Source organism: Doryrhamphus excisus, linkage group LG9 (genome assembly GCF_037039965.1).
Source record: "Doryrhamphus excisus strain RoL-2023G ecotype Guam linkage group LG9, RoL_Dexc_Guam_v1.1, whole genome shotgun sequence".
Taxonomy (NCBI): domain Eukaryota; kingdom Metazoa; phylum Chordata; class Actinopteri; order Syngnathiformes; family Syngnathidae; genus Doryrhamphus; species Doryrhamphus excisus.
This window is the reverse complement of record NC_136365.1, coordinates 16,149,781-16,169,100: the sequence shown is the minus strand read 5'-3', so window position 1 is coordinate 16,169,100 and position 19,320 is coordinate 16,149,781. Positions and strand designations below refer to the sequence as shown.

Sequence of the window (19,320 nt, the reverse complement as noted above, 5' to 3'; positions counted from 1 at the left end):
TTGGCTGGCCACCAGTCCAGTGTGTACCCCGAAGACAGCTGGGATAGGCTCCAGCATGTCCGTGACCCTCGCCAGGATAAGCGGTAGAAAATGGATGGCTATTGGAGGTGAATTTTCCCAGATTTTTGGTGCCCCCTGTAGGCAAATGCCTATATTGCCTCATTGTCGTGCTGGCTCTAAAGCTGTGTAGTTATTGGGATTACACTGTTCTCATTTTTTAATGAAACAACTTAATTCATATTCAAATTTAAGTTGTTCTTCTACGCATTCCACAACAGAATGATCATTATTTCCAAAAGGACGCCTCCTCACATGTATTGTGAGTGTGAATGGTTGTTTGTCTATATGTGCCCTGTGATTGGCTGGCGACCAGTCTGGGGTGTACCCCGCCTCTCGTCTGGAACCTCATGAGGATAAGCGGTAGAATAAAATGAATGAATGAGTCTCTGAAATACATGAATACAAGAATATTAGCATTTTATATGCATATAAACTGAATATTATGGATAATTTTCAACAGGTAATGGAAATTCTGTCTGTGATGGTCCAAATTTATTGGTGGTATGGGAAATCATTATAACAGAACTGTCTGTCAGTCATCCTAAGTGAAATTCTAGCCATTATATTTCTAAAACAACAGATCTAATGGTGCCCTCGGACTTAATAACAATACTGTACATCAAGTTTAATGTCTGAGAATTGAAAGACTACTGTATTGATTACTAAGTCACAAGTCAAACATGTAACTCAGGGATCATTTGAGCATTAAAACAAAAGGCACAGAGTCAGCAATGGTTCCATGCAATGACAGTATTAAAACACACAAGCACAACGATGATGGTTATAAAAAAACAATGTATGGATGAAGATAGACTGAAAGAGAGAGAAACTTAGGCCAAGCCATGACGATAACAGTAACACTGAACAGGTGAAACTCAGCACTTGCCACTGCGAGACTGAAAAGTTTCATTTTTGTTTTGCTTCACTTTTGGGGTTCCAACTTTGGCAACCTGTCTTTCCTTCTCTCTCTTTTTCAGACTATAAAAATGAGGGGGGGGGGTGGTTTGGTGGTGGTGGGGGGGGCTCTCACCTGGTCTCACTCCTGCCAGCACAGGCAGCGGGTGGTGTGTGAACGCCATGCGGGGGGACCTCGTCTGGGAAGTCAGGGCGTTGAAATCAAACTTCCCCGGCTTCTTAAGTGAACCAGGCGAGGACAGTCCTGGCAAAAAATAAATAAAAATAAAAATAAAAAAATGGGATAAAACAAAAAAAAATAAAATCAAATAAAATAAAAAGTGGGGAGGAGAGGGTGGAAAAGAGAGAGGTGGTTTTAATCAAAGAATTGTTTCTTATTGATTTCTTTATGTTTTACTATGCCACATCATTTTTAATTACATTTATGGGGACTTAGTCCTTAGATTTTGGGTGATTCACTCCAACTGAATCAGATGAGTCAATACTGCCTGACTGCCTCATTCACAAATATATGAAAAAAGATCATAGTTCTCTGTGATTCCCGTTTCTGTAATAACTCATTTAGAAAGAGGATTCCCAGCTCCTCACTTTGAAGTAATGAGCCGGGCAATATATTATGAGCATGTCTTCAAAAGAAGAGGAAAAAAAAAAAAAAAAAACGGGGGAAAATGACTGAAGCCAATATGAAGCTTGTCTTTGTTTGAGAGCCAAGGCACATCTGTAGCAATAATAACCTCTAACTGTGCCACTGTATGTTTTCTCCGTCTCTGTTTCTCTCGGTTTCGCCTTGTCTTTTTTAGGTGCCAACGCCAAAAACGTGGCCCGCCATTATAGCCACAGTCAGCTAGTTGCGGTTTGGCCGCCGCGAGGCCCACAAGGCTGGCTGCACGAGAAGAGGGCTTCATTCAGAAATAGTACAAACTGTACAGTATGGACGCGGCAGCTGCTGAGTGCGAAAGACAAGCAAACCGACAGAGGAGTCAGGAGAGGGAGGGGAGAAGGAGGGAGGCGGGAAGCACGTGGGAGACATGAAAATATGCGAGGGAGCAAAAGCGAGTGAGAGAGCAAAGCAGAACCTGTGAGAAATGCAGCAGTGTTTTTTTTTGTTGTTGTTGTTTTCCGATGCGTTGCTCTGACGACACGTATGAAATTGGGATGTCATAAGATGTTTAAATATGGTTATTATCTGGCGCGCACACACTCGCTCACACACACACACACACACACACAATGACTGAACACATAAGCAGCCCATGCAACAACATAAAAATAGACCAAAAAAATAAGACATTTCTTCTTCTAATCTTCCTGACGAGTGAGTGATGAAACTTTTTTTTTTTCTTTCAAGCTACGGTTTTGTGGTCTATTTCTGTGACCCCTCCGCATCAAACAGAGCATTAAATACGATTCTTCCTCCAGCTGGAGATGTGTGAAAGTGGATGCTAAGTGTGGGGGCGTGCAAAACCTTCCCTCCCGGTGTGAAATAGTTAAGTCTCAGGCAGGTGGGAGTGAATATGTGTGAACCATTTATGTCTTCAGTAGACATATATTTCTTTTTTCTTCCACCCCCCCCCACAAACCAACCCTAGCAAAAGTCTGTGGGAGTATTATACTGTCAGATAAATTCCGAGCATGAACGCAACCGTGGATCCCGCTTCTGACACCAGCAGTGATGGCTATGACACGTTGGTACGAATAGGAGCGGAGACAAGCCGTATTTACAGTATGTGCTTAGCAGTCAATGAAGCTGACGACAACAAAGGAAGACAAGGGGGGTGGGGGTGGGGGGGCATGCTGACGACTGACATCTGGGCCCTTAAAGCGCTGCCGCTCCCATCAGGAGGATGTAAAAAGAAAATGTCTCAGCACTTCAGAGACGGCGCAGTCTGCCAATCTAGTTTACATGTGCGCTTCTGCCACAACTGCACTCTTTCTCTCCTGGCAAGCGTCGGCACTCCACTGGCAACCAATCAAGCGCTCCCCTGATGACCCTTCTGTCTCTTTGCACTAACAGGCCTGCCACCAGATGCGCCTCTGAAGCACACAGACACACTAACAGACATACTATACAATTCTGGAAAAAAAAAAAAAAGTGGGATGCTTAAGTCGAGGACAGCGAGGGAACTATGAGGTTCCAAGCCATGTATCTACGTCCATCTCTGAGAAGCCCACCCGGTGTTAAGATATATTTAACAATCATTTGCAGCTAATACAAAAAAAATCATGGTTGTTTTGCCTACCGCCCCTCAGTGCCCATGTGGAGCAGATGTCTCCAGCATCCTCCTGGATCCCAAGGCTATACACACAGTCATTCACCATCTGGGAGCATGCTTCAGCTGTGCAGGCGCATGTCTGTGCGTGGAAATCTATGGTGTGTATCTGAATGTGACAGTGTATGAATGTGCCTGATAGATGTGTGTAGTGTGTGTGTGTGTATGTGTGTTGTAGTGGTGATTGAGAGAAGAAGAAGGGTGCTGAAAGCAGACACACACCGAGGCACACCTGTCTGTGTATGGTGGGTCCCCCCCCCATTCATACACATGGCATCCTAGTGTGTGTGTTTACACTGTCCCCACCTGGACAGGAATTCCCAGATGAGTTAGTATTTGGCAGGTGGAAGCTTGGGAAAATCGAATACACACCATACTACCATCCAACATTGAGTAGAATTTTCCCCCCTTTGTTTACCATACCCCCTAATCTCTGTCCTTTTTTTTTTAAATAACTAAAGCCAAAATCTTTGTAGTTGGCTACTTGAATGTATCAAATTACCTGCGTTTGTAATTATATGCCAGGGTACCAGATACGTATTTGGGGTAAGGCGCTGGATAGAGACGAGGCCTACATTTGAACTACTTTTGATGATGGATTTACCCCCGAATGATAAATGAATATTCACTGTTGATTGCAGCAGGGCTGCACGGCAGCCGAGTGGTTAGCGTGCAGACCTCACAGCTAGGAGACCAGGGTTCAATTCCACCCTCGGCCATCTCTGTGTGGAGTTTGCTGTTCTAACCCAACTTTTATAGTTAAATATACACATAAAATAGTTTTTTTTAATTGGACTCAAATGCCCGACTCTATGCTGCACGGTGCCACACAGCTACAAGACCCGAGTTCGATTCCACCCTCGGCCATCTCTGTGTGGAGTTTGCATGTTCTCCCCATGCATGCATGGGTTTTCTCCCACATTCCAAAAACATGTTAGGTTAATTAGCGACTCCAAATTGTCCATAGGTATGAATGTGAGTGTGAATGGTTGTTTGTCTATATGTGCCCTGTGATTGGCTGGCAAACAGTCCGGCGTGTACCCCGCCTCTTGCCCAAAGACAGCTGGGATAGGCTCCTGCGACCCTCGTGAGGATAAGCGGTAGAAAATGAATGAATGTTTATTGCTGCATGTTCCCTTTAAAAACAATCAGTAACTCCAGCTTTACAGATGCCCTGTTTTGTGGAGAAGGCGTCCACAGCGGCATATAATACTATCAGTTATTACAACTATGTAGTAGTACCAAGCGGGCCACCATTTGAGGTGTAGGTGGTACTCGGTTTACAGCATTCCGAGTTTTAGCGTATCAAAAATGTAATTTTGGTCCGTGAAAACAAGACACAACGTGTGGTTCACGCTGTTGCGACCATCATTAAGGATAAATATCGTTTTGTAATTTTTACTCGGATGCTGTAAGAACGACGAGCGGGTGGTTTATTGCAAAAACAGGCTTGTCTTCCGCAAACGTGGCAAAACAACATCAGCAAACTCAACTCATCTGCATGGAGCCGTTCTCCTCCTGCTGCGCCCACACACACACAGTAAGAACTCACGTTATGTTCACAGACATTCTGAAATCACAAATCTCTAACAGTAGCCACGTTTACATGAGACGATTTTCCTCTTTCCGAATGGAATCTTTCCGAATGACGTACCAGAAAAACAGTGTATACATGGAAAGGAATATTCCAATCTCCTGTCTACATGCATCGCTGTAATCAAACGGAATAGTCAATGGGGCATGTGCAGTAAAACGTAAAGAACATCATGTGATTCATCAAAGATGGCGGACGAGAGTGTGATTACCACGGTTGTTGGGACAGTTGCTATGCTTTTTTAAAGCAGCAACTTGAAACCCATGCGATCCTGCGTAAAATTTTTAAAGTTTGTATCAAAAACGAACTTTCCGCTGTAGTCCAGTAGACTGCTTGCCGCCATTTTCAAAACCTGAGAGATGTCTGCGTGTTACGTCACAGCTGAGCATGCGCTGGAAAAAACACACCCTGACAACTTTCTGATTGAGCGGGTACAAGATACCTCAATCGGATTGGGGAAAGGAATATTCCACCCCTGTGAATCCGATTATATATTCATTTGGATTGGCACTTTTCTTTCGGAATGAGGTGTATACAAAGGTTACATTCTTTCCGTTTGAGCAAATAACCCAAATGGAATTGGAATATTTGGGTCCATGTATACGTGGCTACTATCTTTGAATATGTTGTTAATAACTTAGCAGTGTAGCAGTTATTCTAGAACATTCGTTATTATAGAACAACATTCTAGACAACGTTATTACAGAACAGTCACTAGTGCTTTGCTTTTATTTGTCATTATACTTTACCATGTGGGTGACTTAGTTTAGCTATACTATACGTATGAGCTGTGACTTACACCAAAACCATCTAGGAACGGAACCTGACGGCCACCTGTAATTGGCTACAAGGTCTGTGTTTCCTCACATCGCTAGCAGGGAGTGATACACAGACATAACAGTCCGCAAAGGCAGGCAATAACCTCTGGTGTGGCTCTGATGAGCAGCCTCTTAATTACATTTACAGCTAAGTGGAGCAGGAGCCTCTGAGGCTCCAGTGAGAAACTTAACCAGTACGTTTGGCTGCATCCACCCCCAGAGTCTTCCCTGCTGTACATGTTTTCAATTAGACAGAAGGGAGACTGGGATGGAGGGTGGAAGGGAAGCGGAAAGATGCAGGAGGAAGGGTTTTACACCTCTGATCCACAGACGGTAAGCGTCTTAATGAGGGATTTCAAGCCAGGGAGGGATGGCGGGACAGAGAAGTGGAAACAACACAAGCACCTGAACACCTGCGAGGGTGGGGAGCATGGTAAGCACGGGCGTTTGAATGTGTGAATGGCTGCCGACTGAGGGTGGGGTGGGGGGGTGGTGGGTGTAAAGTGTGCGGGTGTTGGCGGGCATCTGTGCATGCACAGATTATGCATGTGTATGCGTGAAAGCACGACACTGAACCTGTGGAGGTCTGTTTATACATGACTGAGTAACTTCTATGCATGTGCGTGCCTGCTGGTGTTGTCAGTGTTTTTTTTTTTTTTTTTCGTGGTGACATCTGTTGGTTAAAATGGCACCGGGAGGGCAGACAGGACTTTGGAGAGAAAAAAGCCAGGGATTTTAGGTGAGCTGTGCATGTGTGACAAAGAATGTCCAATTTAAAGCGGATAATCCGGGGAAATCCTGCCACTTAACTACAGAGAAAAATGGGAAAAAATACATGGCTGATCAGCAGTAAGGACATTATAATGACTGCATTATTTTGGTCTCTTTTCTTTCATTCACCTCACCATACAAACATAAACATACAATTATAGATAAATACTGTATACAGAGAAATGAGTATGCTAATAAATAGTACATAAGTGTAATCAATGTTGTTCTAACCATGGTAAGGAAACTGCACGCCATCGTTTTCATGTTTTATCTTCCTCTCCTGCACACTGGCCAAATGGTGCTGCACTGAAAGTGGAGAAGGGTATTGTTAACAATGAGAAAGGAAGACAGAGAGAGAGTGAGACAGTAGATGGGTTGGGGGAGTGAAGAAGAGTTAAGAGTGAGCATTGTATTTCATGGATGTGTGACGAGCAATGGATCGCTGACACGTCATTGGCTAAATTATCACGTCATAATAAGTTATTAGGTCGAGATCAGTCGTTGTAACTGGATTGTTGGATGGATGAGGTGGGACTAATGACACAAAATCAATATTCAATTCTAAAGTGTATTTTCTTAAGGTGGTCCTCGGGTTATGCACTCATATTGATTAATTGGTAATGGTAATGGTTTTATTTCATTTGAACATGCATCAGATTACAATTGAATGCATCCCATAATCAGTTCACAGTTCCACATGTCCAAAAGGAGTAGGAAGAAGCAAAGCTTATTAAATCCTACCCCTCCAACTGGTACTTTTACAATCAGTAACTGTTACATTTGTTCACTTCCTGCTTTCCATAATAAGTTTTTTTTGACACTTCATTGTTTTTCTGTAAAGTGGCTTGAGAACTAGTTCTAGCGTATACATCACAATGTTAAAAGATCTGTTGTTTTGTTGCTGTCTATTGTTTTTTTTGTTCTCCTGCCGCTTCTACATCCTCCTCCCAAAACGCAACAGAGTAACAAACATGAATTGCTGTGGGTTCATTTATTTCTTGTATTTAATATTTGTTTTATATGATGTTCCTCGTGTGTTCTGTGGACAATGTCAGCGACTTAGAGTTCATTTAGGTATAAGATCCGACTTACACCTGCACAGTGGTCAAGTGGTTAGCGCGCAGACCTGACAGCTAGGAGACCTGAGTTCAATCCCATTCTCGGCCATCTCTGTTTGGAGTTTGCATATTCTGCCCGTGCATGCATTCCAAAAACATGCTAGGTTAATTAGCGACTCCAAATTGTCCATAGGTATGAATGTGAGTGTGAATGGTTGTTTGTCTATACGTATGTGCCCTGTGATTGGCTGGCCACCAGTCCAGGTTGTACCCCGCCTCTCGCCCAGCCAAAGACAGCTGGGATAGGCTCCAGCACCCCCTGTCACCCTCGTGAGGATAAGCAGTACAAAATGAATGAATTAGCCGACTTTCACCAAAACATGAACGTAACTTGAGCGGAACCTGAGGACCACCTGTATAAATACAGTATGTATGCTTTGAATTATGGGAAAATATGTTAAATACAGACATTCCAGCATCTAGTCCAACAAGTATTTTCTGAGAATCAAGCGATATTAGATAGACAGTGTAATGAAACATGTTTTCATTGGTTGTAGTGATGCAGTGACAGTACATGGTTGAGAATATAATTCTACTATTATTATGAATTAGTTTGAATGAAGAGCCAAGGGGTTAGATGGAGGCGTCTATTAGGATTCTACTGGTGATGGCAAGAGGTAAAACAGGTACTCTGTAGGAAACAAGGTGGTACCTGCATCCATGTCATTGGGCCATGCGCTGGATTGGGATGAGCTGGCAGCAGGCGAGCGTCCAGGATAGAAAACATCATCTGTGGGGCTCTCCAGCTCACTGTCGTCTAATGACTTCCTCTTGGTGGAGCTGGGGGTGGGTATGGATATGAAGGGAATGCTTTGATTAGGAAGCAAACCAGTAGTAAAAACAGTAAGTTACTAAGTAGAAGCGATATTAACACATGTTGGATCAAAACCCCAACAAGTATAAGGCATTAAAACCAGAAATGATTGACTAGTAAACAGAAAGAAATGTCAGAAAGTCCAAGCAAACACAGTCAGGAAGTGCTCTCCGGAAGTTTGTGCGTGTTGTTTCTGTGCATGTGCTATAAGTTAGTGTGTTTTTGTTTGTGTTCGTTAACTACCTCCGTGGAAGGTTTGCGTACAGTTCCACTTCAGACCTAAAGTGACGGCGGATGACAAGAGGCCAGAAGAAAGGAAAAGAGAATTTAAGAAAGACAAAGACAGAGCAACTTAGCGCTTTTCCACTGTAAAGTAGCATTTTGGCCTAACTTTCCATTTCAAATGGAAAATCTATGAATATCACATGGCACTGAACGCATTGGTTGGAAGTCGTCATATTTATAAACAACAACAATGAGGGAGAATAACTGTAGAGTTTGTTTTAATTGGTTTTGCCAATGGAAAAATGGAGAGAGAAAGACACTAGCATCGTGTCGAGAGGAGTGGGTACTTTGCAGTGGAAAAGTGGCATTTTAAAGCATCTAACAGCGACACGTGGTTAAGGGCAAAGGGTGAAGAAGAAGACTTCTAAATCAGGCGATGAAATCACGTCAACCCATCTCACTGTTCACGGGGTGGACCGCGTACCTGGTGGAGGGAGGGGAGGTGAGGGAGCGTCGCCCCAGGGCCACTTGGTTGATGTTGTAGTAGCTGGGACTGCTGTCCAGGTCAGCCAATGAGAAGTTCGGACCTGACGCTGTGGCGACCGGAGCTAACAGGAAACGAGAGGGATGACAGACAGGAATATAATGACCAAACATTAAAACATCAGCGGTTATGACATTAATGCTTTAGAATTAGTGAAGGAGAAACTATATTTTTACTATATTATATTTTATTATATACTATATTTTTGAAACTGCAACATATTTTAAGAGTTAGGGTGCATTCATACTTATGTTTGGTCACATTACAGTTAAAACAAGAACTGCTGGAATGGTTTGTTTGGTCAGGTGTGACCGCAGTCCAGAAATGGGTCTCGGTCCACCTGCAAACTGAAGACACTAAAGCAGAGATAGGCAAACTACAGCCTGGGGGCCACATGCGGCCCACCAGGTGTTTGATAATAAGACATCCGATTTGCAAGTCATGTTGCCAGTTTGTATGTTAAAAGTTAAAATACTCAGAAAGCGTCCCCCCAAAAAAACAACAAAACTGCAAAATTAAATGACATATTTTGATGTGGTCTGATGTTTAAAGTACTCCTGAAAAAAAGGGCCATGAGAACAAACTGATAGTATAACACTTTTACAGATAAAATTAAACAAATTTCAAGGAAAATTATAAGCATAAAATAGTGTGTGTGTGTATTAAATATACAATTTTGTTAACTCAATGTGGCCCATGAGTCCAAATACTTGCCCCTCCATGCACTAAAAGCACTAAAACACTGGATAATAAGGTCAACAAATGCCAGAGGCACCAAGTGATGGTTGGTAAAGCCCTGAATCAGAATATCAAACTAAAAGTGTGAACACACCCTTAATTTGCCAGTTAAAAATTGATAAATATTAATGATGACATGAAGCAATTCCATCTTAGGTGGATATCTACGTACTGTATGTGTACAATCTGGCAATAATCAGTGCTCTACTATTTTACTGGTTTCATTCTTTTCTTTTTTCCCCCAAAAATCTTTCATATATTTCCGGTATTTTTGTTTTCACTTACTCTGTGAAACTCTGACAAGCTCAGCCACATTCCAAACCCCTGAGGTTACAAAGCAATCTTGGAAACTCAGGTGTCCTGTAAAAAGAAAAAACAACAATAGTTTGATTAAAATCATGCCGTTTTCCTATTGAACGAAAGAAAAAAAGGGTATGAGTGCCAGACTTGATTGCCGGAACAGCAGGCTTTTATTGCAGGCTTGAATTACCGCTATCTCACAACAGGCACAATAATAAAAACATAACACATTTTCTATTAAGGATAAGTCACAGTTGGATTCATACAGTGTACTAATAACACAATAAGACTGAGTCACTACAATGTGAGCCGGATTTGGCCGTTGGGTCTGAGTTTGACACACTAACCGAGACAGTGTACCAAAACTGAGGTTGATGTTGTGTTCCAAAAACCAGTGTTCCATTAGCCACGTATACATGAACCCAAATATTCCAATTCCATTCGGGTTATTTGCTCGAATGGAAAGAATCTAACCTTTGTATACATCTCATTCCAAAAGAAAAGTGCCAATCCGAATGAATATATAATCGGATTCACAGGGGTGGAATATTCCTTTCCCCAATCCGATTGAGGTATCTTGTACCCGCTCAAATGGAAAGTTGTCAGACTGCGTTCTTCTTCGTGGTGCTTTTCTTCTTCTGTTGTTTATTGGCGGTTGGCAAGCAGCTTTCGTGTGCATTACCGCCATCTGTGGAACAGAATCTAAACCCTTCTAGTATACGCCATTCACAAGTCATGTTTTATTAAAAAAGAAAATACATATTTATATAAAACATGTGCCGAGCTTAATTATAAAATATTAGCAAGATTGAACTTTATCTTTTCCTGTTCCCGGGTGCGTTCTTTCAGCGAATGCTGAGATATGACGTAACACGCAGCTCAAGACGTTCTTCAATTAAAAAAAATGGAGACGAGCAATCGGCACTGGACTGCTGCGGAAAGTTTGTTTTTGATTCAAACTAAATTTCAAGACTGGACGAACGGAAAACTGGCATTTCAGAGTTATTCCAACAAGTGAAAAAAAAACTCGAGGAAGTCGGTATCACGTGATGTTGATGTTTACGCTTTACTGCGCATGCCCCATTGACTATTCTGGTTGATTATAGCGGCGCATGTAGACAAGAGATTGGAATATTCCTTTCAATATATACCATTGCTTTTGGAAAGGTCATTTGAAAAGATTCCATTCGGAAAAAGAAAAACTCCTCATGTAAACGTGGCTAGTGTCGTATTTTTAAAGCCATGTGAGAATCTAGCTTTGAATATTCTGAACTCCTGTTTCAATGCTAAATGGAGGTGTTTAAATGGATGGTGATGTGGTTCTTTGACCTAAACTAGCAACTAGCAACTAACAACATAGCATTGATCGAATCTAAATGATCAAGTATAGTTAAAGTGTAGTTAATGAAGTATAATTGCAGTGTTAGCGTGTAAATATACCTACCATTGGGCGGTGGTTTAATGTCCGTGTCCCCTTGTTGGCTGGAGCTGTCTGATTGTCCAGATTCTGCACACAAATGAAAACAAAAGGTAGAAATGGTTAATATTGGTGCTAAAAAAAAATCATGAGAAGCTTACTTTTAATAGACACATAAGCTGAAGTGTGATACGTGAGGTGTGAGATGGAACAAGAACAATTTACAGTATGTGCTAAGTTATTTGTGTACGACAAGTCACACATTTTTTTTTTTTTATATCTACCGTAAAGCTCGCTTCTCCCTGCTGAGTGAAGGTGCAATGATATACAGTTTACTGTTATGCCAATAAGTATCTTACTACGCAATCATATCCCTCACCCTAATCCTATTTAATACCTTCTTGCTGCTCGGGATTTAGTCTGCATAAACAGAACACCTTCCGCAATACACACACTCGCACAGGAACGTACACCCACACAAGCATGTGCACTCGCAATCTGTTTCTTTTTCTAATTTCTGTTTCATAGCCGTTGAAACAGACTCTGGAAGATAGCTGACCACGGGAGTCTAGCTACGCCTGCCGAGTGTGTTTTAGTTGCAAGTAAAACTATTCCCCAAGGAGGCTAACAAGCAGTGCTAATCTATGTACACACACACACACACACACACACACACACACACACACACACCTGTTATGACTGGCCTATGAATGCAATCACATGAACGCCAAGCCTTGGCACAACAAAGGAACAAATTTAGGAACGGAGAAGCTGCAGGTGGAGAGATGCAAGGTTTAGTAATACGAGCCCCAGGGTGTCCAAAAGGGAGCGTATGGAAATGGTGTCACATGGTGTCTGTGACTGTGTTCATGTTGGTAATGGTAATGGTAATGGTTTTATTTCATTTGAATCAGATTACAATTGAATGCATCACATAATCAGTTCACAGTTACACATGTCCAAAAGGAGTAGGAAGAAGCAAAGCTTATTAAATCCTACCCCTCCATCTGGTACTTTTACAATCAGTAACTGTTACATTTGTTCTCTTCCTGCTTTCCTAATATAATTTAAGTATTTTTTAAAAATTAAATTAAATTAAATTAAATTGGCACAACAATTTTAATTTAATTTAATTAAAAAAATACTTAAATTATACTTACATTATATTAAAATTATATAAATTATATTAAATTAAATTAAACTAAATTAAATTAAATTGGCACAAATTTAATTTAATTTAATTTAATTTAATTTAATTTAATTTAATTTAATTTAATTTAATTTAATTTAATTTAATTTAATTTAATTTGGGAAAATTAATGTTTCATCAGTTTCATTAATGTTTCATCAGTTTTTGGTGTTTTCCTTCAAAAATTGTTGAAGAATTAGACGATGTTGGCAGGGACGCCATGATAGATGTTTTCGTAGTCAAACGATCGCTGATTGGTTGATCGCGAACAAGAATGGGTGTGGGTAAAACGCGGACTGTGGACTGCGGACCGCCGTCTAAATAAACGATTCTGATTGGTCCATTTCAAGATTTGCAAGGATTGGTTTGCAAATTACTACCGGAATTACGCAGTCCGTGTTTTACCAACGCCCAACAAGAACCACTTTTAAAAAAAACTCTTCGTCAGTATGGCATGCCAAAGTGCACTTGCCCGACGGGAATATCACTGATTGGATTTACTAGCCTGAATTTTGCTTTAACTTGCCCCGGGCCATCGGTACATCGTTATTGTCGAGCCCTGTAATTTAATTTAATTTTTACATTTATTTTTGTCACGTACCGAAGTACGAGGTGATATGAGCATCCAATGACATAATGGGTACCATAGTAAGTGTCAATATAGTGATATATATAGCACATCATGACTGGTTCAAGACTCTTCATCCTTGTATTTAGCAAACATCAACTGCTTGTATTCTTGAATTGGCTCATCGTTGTACATTGTTTGAGGTCCTTACTCAATCCATTCCATAGTTTGATTCCACATACTGAAATGCTATGGCTTTTTAACGTAGTCCTAGCATATAAGTGTTTCAAATGTAGTTCTTCCCTGAGATCATTTTGCACTATGACCCATTTATCAATGCACTAAAATTCATATATCTGCAATATGTCTGCTCCTGCATATGCTCCTGTGCAATACTATGTGTAGATTTTGGATGTCTTGTATATATCTTGTATATATCTTGTTAAATTACTCTACTTTTTATATACTTTTTTAAAACTTGACTAGGAGTGCACTGAAAGGAGAAGCTCTCCAATCTCGTTGTACATCTTATATAATGACAATAAAGGCCATTCCATTCCATCATGTATGATCATATTATACATATAATATACATATAATAATAATATGTAATCTCTGTTTGTGATTATGTTGACCATGTGTCTCGGTTTGTTTGTCGAGGAGGATGGGAGGAGAAGGGTGTGGTAGGGTGGTGGTTGAGGGGTCGAATGTGACTGGCCGTCAACGTGGAGCAAAGTAGCTAGCAAGCTAGCTAAAAGAGGTGTTTATCCACATGGTGTAGGTGATAACAGAGCACACAAACTCCTGCCAGCAACACTTTCCTTGCAGCCACTCTACTAGTAAGCCACAGATTAGCCTACTGAGCAGGAAAAATAACTGGCCTCTCTCACTGACGACGAAGCGAGAGAAAAAGAGAGAGAGAGAGCGAGGGGCCAGAGCGAAAGACAGACGGTGAGAACGTAGAAAAGCAAAGAGACCTCCTTTCCGCTCGCATGCAGAATCCCTCGCTCTTCGCTGTCTCCCCATCACGGGCTGCATGTAAATCCTGGCAGCCATCTTAGAGCTTTGGCAGCCATCTTAGCATTGGCGGTAGCTCCGCATTCCAGGTAACTGACGGCACTCGCTACAAACATACGAGGCTGCGCACGCACCCAAATTACATTGAAAGCCTCATACACGCATAAACACTCAAGGGTAAACATGCGACTGCCAATGAAAGCTGTTACGAAAACAAACCGACTTCACTGCGTGGAGTATTTGGTCATGAGGCTCTACAATATTGTAAATGTTACCTTTCTCATACCTTGAAAACACTGGTTGGACACACAGCAGCCTCAGGGCTAGCCGCCTGATGTGGGCACACTCACAAGACTGTAATTAGTTTCTAGAATTATCCTTACTGTAGCAGTACACTGCTACGCTACTATCACTTTCAATGCAAAGCAACACAGTCATGACACTACTGGGGAAGGAAAAGTGTTGAGGGGGTCTGCTGACTGTTTATCGCTACCGTGCCAGTTCAAGTCTATAACAGCCACAACCCGTCTAAACCCGCACCCGGTGCTTTATCTTGCCGCCCCAGACCCCCAAAGCGCTGCCCTCAGCACCTCCAATCATGGCTCTGCAGGCCTCTCAGATGCGCCTCAACCTCCAGTAACACCCTCGTTGCTAACAGTAAACGTCTCAGCACCACACTGGGTCTCTTCATAACAGTAAATTCAGATTCAGACAAGAAGATCACATGACAAGGCGTAAGATGAATATTGATGAACAATACACCAATCTGTAAATAAAATGCCTAAAACTATTAAAGGCATAGTTGGGATTTTTTTTGACATGGAGTTGTTTAACATCCCCCCCACACCTTGTCCCCTGAGCCAAGTTCTGGTTGGTTTTGATTGTGTGAGTCAGTTTGTTAGACTGTATTGTTATGCTGTTATATATAATTCATTCATTTTCTACCGTGAGAGGCGGGGTACACACTGGACTGGTGGCCAGCCAATCACAGGGCACATATAGACAAACAACCATTCACACTCACATTCATACCTATGGACAATTTGGAGTCGCCAATTAACCTAGCATGTTTTTGGAATGTGGGAGGAAACCGGAGTACCCGGAGAAAACCCAGGATTAGTAAATTAGAGGGGTACTTTATTAGTACCTTTATTAATTATGCTACACTATAATGACTTGTTGCTGTCAGTTTTGCAGGTCAAGGCAACCATTATAGGATGATAAAATGAAAATCTGAGTCAGATGGGAGCATGCAATGAAAAAAAAAATTAATTTTGGGAAAATGTTAGGAACTCATAGATGCATAGATCCAACTATTGTACCTCTGCAACCGTGTATAATTAGTGTAAAACTGTCTTACACCTTTGTGTCTCTGTGTATTTCATGCAAGGCGGTGAAGCTCAGCAGCAGTGTAACATTCCGGACTGACTGTGTGAAAGATTCTACAGACTACTGTACCTCCCTCCTGTCAACTTTCACATATTTCTGTGGCTTTCCGCTTTATCAGTTCCATCTGTACTGCAGTTTCCTCCATATCGTTTTTTTTTTTTTTTTTTTTTTTAGCCATGATGGTCCTCTCAAAGCCTTTTCATTCCTGTAATTCTATGAACTCCAATAATAATCTGTAAAACTACTATGCTGTCCTACTAGTTACTGTACTCTAGATCACAAAATGCCAGTCTGTCAACTAAACTAAAGATCAGAATGAAGGAAAAATGCTTAGATCAGGGGTCTCAAACTCAATTTACTTGGGGGACACTGGAGCTAGGGTCTGGGCGAGGCTGGGTCGCATCAGGTTTTCCCAAAAAAAAAAAACCAACCAAAAAACACATTTATTAAAAACAGAAAAATGAATAAACTTTGCTTTTTTCCGATTTTCTACAAGAAAAGCTCTGATAAAACATTCCACTGTTCTATCTTAATTTTTACTTTTCTACACAAAATAAGATGAAAAATAAATAAACAAATTAAGAATAGAGAAAATCAATCAGTGATAAATAAATATAATAATAATAATAATAAAACAGCAAATAATAAAAACTAAAGAAACCACATATAGTTGGTGGGTAGACAAATTATTTTTTTCAGATTAAAATGAACAAAGCATTATTAGAGCCCTGTAGACATGACAAAACACGACTATAGTCACATTTATACTCTTTTTATTTACAACATATTGCGCAACTGCAGGGTCTTGAGACACATGCTAACTCGCTAACTAGAGAGCTAGCGACCTAAACGGTAGCCTTCAAGTTATTTCCTTTAAACTTAAATAGCCAAAAACGTACCACTTCCACACAGATAGGGAGGATCACTATTAGTTGTTATTTAACCTTTAACATGAACATTAATCAAACGTAATAATTTTTTCTGGGTACATGATACCATACAGCATCCATATGAAACTTGCGCGGGCCGCACTAACATTAAACTTTCATATCAAGGCGGGGGCCTCAAACTAGTGTCCTGCGGGCCACATTTGAGACCCCTGGCTTAGATGAAACCCCATTGAACGAATCCATAGGCAGTAAAATTATGCACCTATTTTATCTACCACTTATTCTGTTCAGGGTCATGTGGCGCTGGAACCCATCCCAGCTAACTTTTTGTGAAAGGCATGCTCGATGATGGGTCCTCCAAATGCAAATATGTAAAATAATTACCAAGGTCAATTATTGAAACGAGTAAAGTAATGTGTGGGATTGTGTGGTTTACAAGAGCGCTCAGGATTACAAGAATTTTTAATTTTTTTTTGGCTAAAAGCTTGATTAAAAACACAATAAACATTAACTAAGTGTAGCAAGAGAAATGAAAATATGCTCATCATTTCAATATGTTGTAGCAAGCTATTATAATTACCTGTTTGTTGTTTTTTTTAATATTTTTATTATATATTTTTATATATTATTATATACTATTATAATATTTTATATATTTTTATTAAAAAATATACATATTTAAAAAACCTATCTATATATATATAATTTATTTATATTTTTTTTTATATTGTCTTACAGTTGCATCAAGTTTGATTTTTTTTCCGCATTTGCGTGGGCATGCCTGGTTATGTGTCGGTTCAATGACTTCCCTCCCCATCATTGGAACAAATGTCATCTCGTTTTCCCCCTCCTCTTCCTCCTCCACTCTGCTCGTCTCCACCCCAAAACACAGGATCACGCTGTACAGCCTCCCAATTGGGTTTCGCTTAAGAGGTTTATCGGTATGTTGCTAAACATTCTGACCTTTTTTTTAATCCTTAATGCGCTTAAAATGTTCCAAAACCTCCTAATCCCCCTGGCTATCCCACACAGATGTTTCACTCCGCTCTTTTATTGGATGTTATTTCATTATTTTTTCCATTTTTATTGATAGATATGTATTTTCTTGCATTTCTGAAATACATGTAAGTATACTTGGATTCAAGTTACAGTGTAGTGTTATATGTAAGTATATATTTCACATGGATTTTGTTATAAAGTGTTTTGTTCCCCAATAAAATGAGAAACACCACCAATTTGTTGTGCATACATGTGGATATTCAGGTGAACCTACTAGCGTATGGATGTATGCATTTGTGCCACTGTGCCAGTCGCAGCCAGGCAGACTGTTTGGCTAGGTGGCAGAGTATGGCTCTGTATTATGTATATATGTGCGTGTGTGTATGTGTGTGTATGTGTGTGTGTGTTTGTGTAGCAGGTGTGCCAGGCCGCCTTGCGCAGCTTGCTGCCCATCTGTGCTGCCGTCTGTGTGCCGCCTGCGCCCACGCTTTGCCAACAGCGCCGCACCACAGCAAGAAGACCCAGGAGAGAGGGATGCTGAGGGATGGGGGAGGGTGGGAGGGATGGGTGGTGGGGAGGAGAAGGGAGGAGGAGGAGGGACGGAAGGAGGAGCAGAGAGCGTTGGGAGGACAGGAAGATTACAAGGCGAGGAGTAAGGAGGATAGAGTAAAAAAAAAGGGTGAAAGAAAGTGGGTGGAGGGGTGTCCAGAGAGTATACATGAACTTGGAGGGAACGGGTGGCGTGGGATGGGGGTGGGTTGGGGAGTGGAGTTTTTTTTTTTTTAGGGGTGGGTGGGGGGTGGGGCTGTGTGGCTTGCTGGCTGGATGCCCATACATGCCCTCCCTTCTTTATCCCGCTTCACTCCATCCTGCCGGTCCCTCCCTCTCTTTTTTTATTCATCGCCTCTCTCTCCGTCCACCACTCGGTCTTGTCTTCATCAGTGCTCATGACTGTGGGGCTGCCAGTGTCACTCGGAAAATGGTGTATACCGATCTGCAACAGTAATTTGATCAGGCCTAACTACAGTATCATTACTGTCATCCCTCATGTATCGCGGTTAATTGCTGAATTTCCGCAAAGTAGGATTCAATATCAATGACTGTCAAAAAACTTTTTTTGTAACGTTATTAGAACCAGGCTGCACGGTGGTCTTGTGGTTAGCGCGCAGACCTCACAGTTAAGGGTTCAATTCCACCCTCGGCCATCTCTGTGTGGAGTTTGCATGTTCTCCCCGTGCATGCGTGGGTTTTCTCCGGGTACTCCGGTTTCCTCCCACATTCCAGAAACATGCTAGGTTAATTGGCGACTCCAAATTGTCCATAGGTATGAATGTGAGTGTGAATGGTTGTTTGTCTTTATGTGCCCTGTGATTGGCTGGCCACCAGTCCAGGGTGTACCCTGCCATTTGCCCGAAGTCGGCTGGGATAGGCTCCAGCACCCCCGCGAACCTCGTGGGGATAAGTGGTAGACAATGAATGAATTAGAGCCCTGTAAACATTAAATAACACCCCTATAGTGATCTTTATGATAGTATTACCCAATATAGTTGACATGATAAGCAATAATAAGTAAGTAATAAGTCACAGTTATCATTGGGAATGTTCCTTGTCCATCATGCCTATTAGTCCGTGCTGAAGTTGGTAAATTGATCCACGCTTTTCGTACATCCTGGTTTCAAAGGAT

The 19,320-nt window shown here is 41.4% G+C and overlaps 1 protein-coding gene across 14 annotated transcripts in view; it reads right to left on the bottom strand.

Annotated features, from left to right (window-relative positions):
- nfixa (nuclear factor I/Xa) overlaps window positions 1-19,320 on the bottom strand; it is a 142,960-nt gene that overhangs the window by 19,853 nt on the left and 103,787 nt on the right. For 6 of the 14 annotated variants that reach the window (XM_058065531.2, XM_078793501.1, XM_078793500.1 and 3 more), the window contains 7 exons: window positions 11,612-11,674; window positions 10,153-10,227; window positions 9,070-9,193; window positions 8,604-8,639; window positions 8,199-8,326; window positions 6,660-6,734; window positions 1,091-1,219 (listed from right to left, as the gene is read on the bottom strand). In XM_058065531.2, coding sequence (XP_057921514.1) covers window positions 1,091-1,219; window positions 6,660-6,734; window positions 8,199-8,326; window positions 8,604-8,639; window positions 9,070-9,193; window positions 10,153-10,227; window positions 11,612-11,674 — 630 coding nt within the window. Of the gene's footprint in view, window positions 1-1,090; window positions 1,220-5,278; window positions 6,735-8,198; window positions 8,327-8,603; window positions 8,640-9,069; window positions 9,194-10,152; window positions 10,228-11,611; window positions 11,675-19,320 lie in introns of those variants that run through there. The other 8 variants (XM_078793499.1, XM_078793503.1, XM_078793497.1 and 5 more) reach the window with 6 other exon arrangements.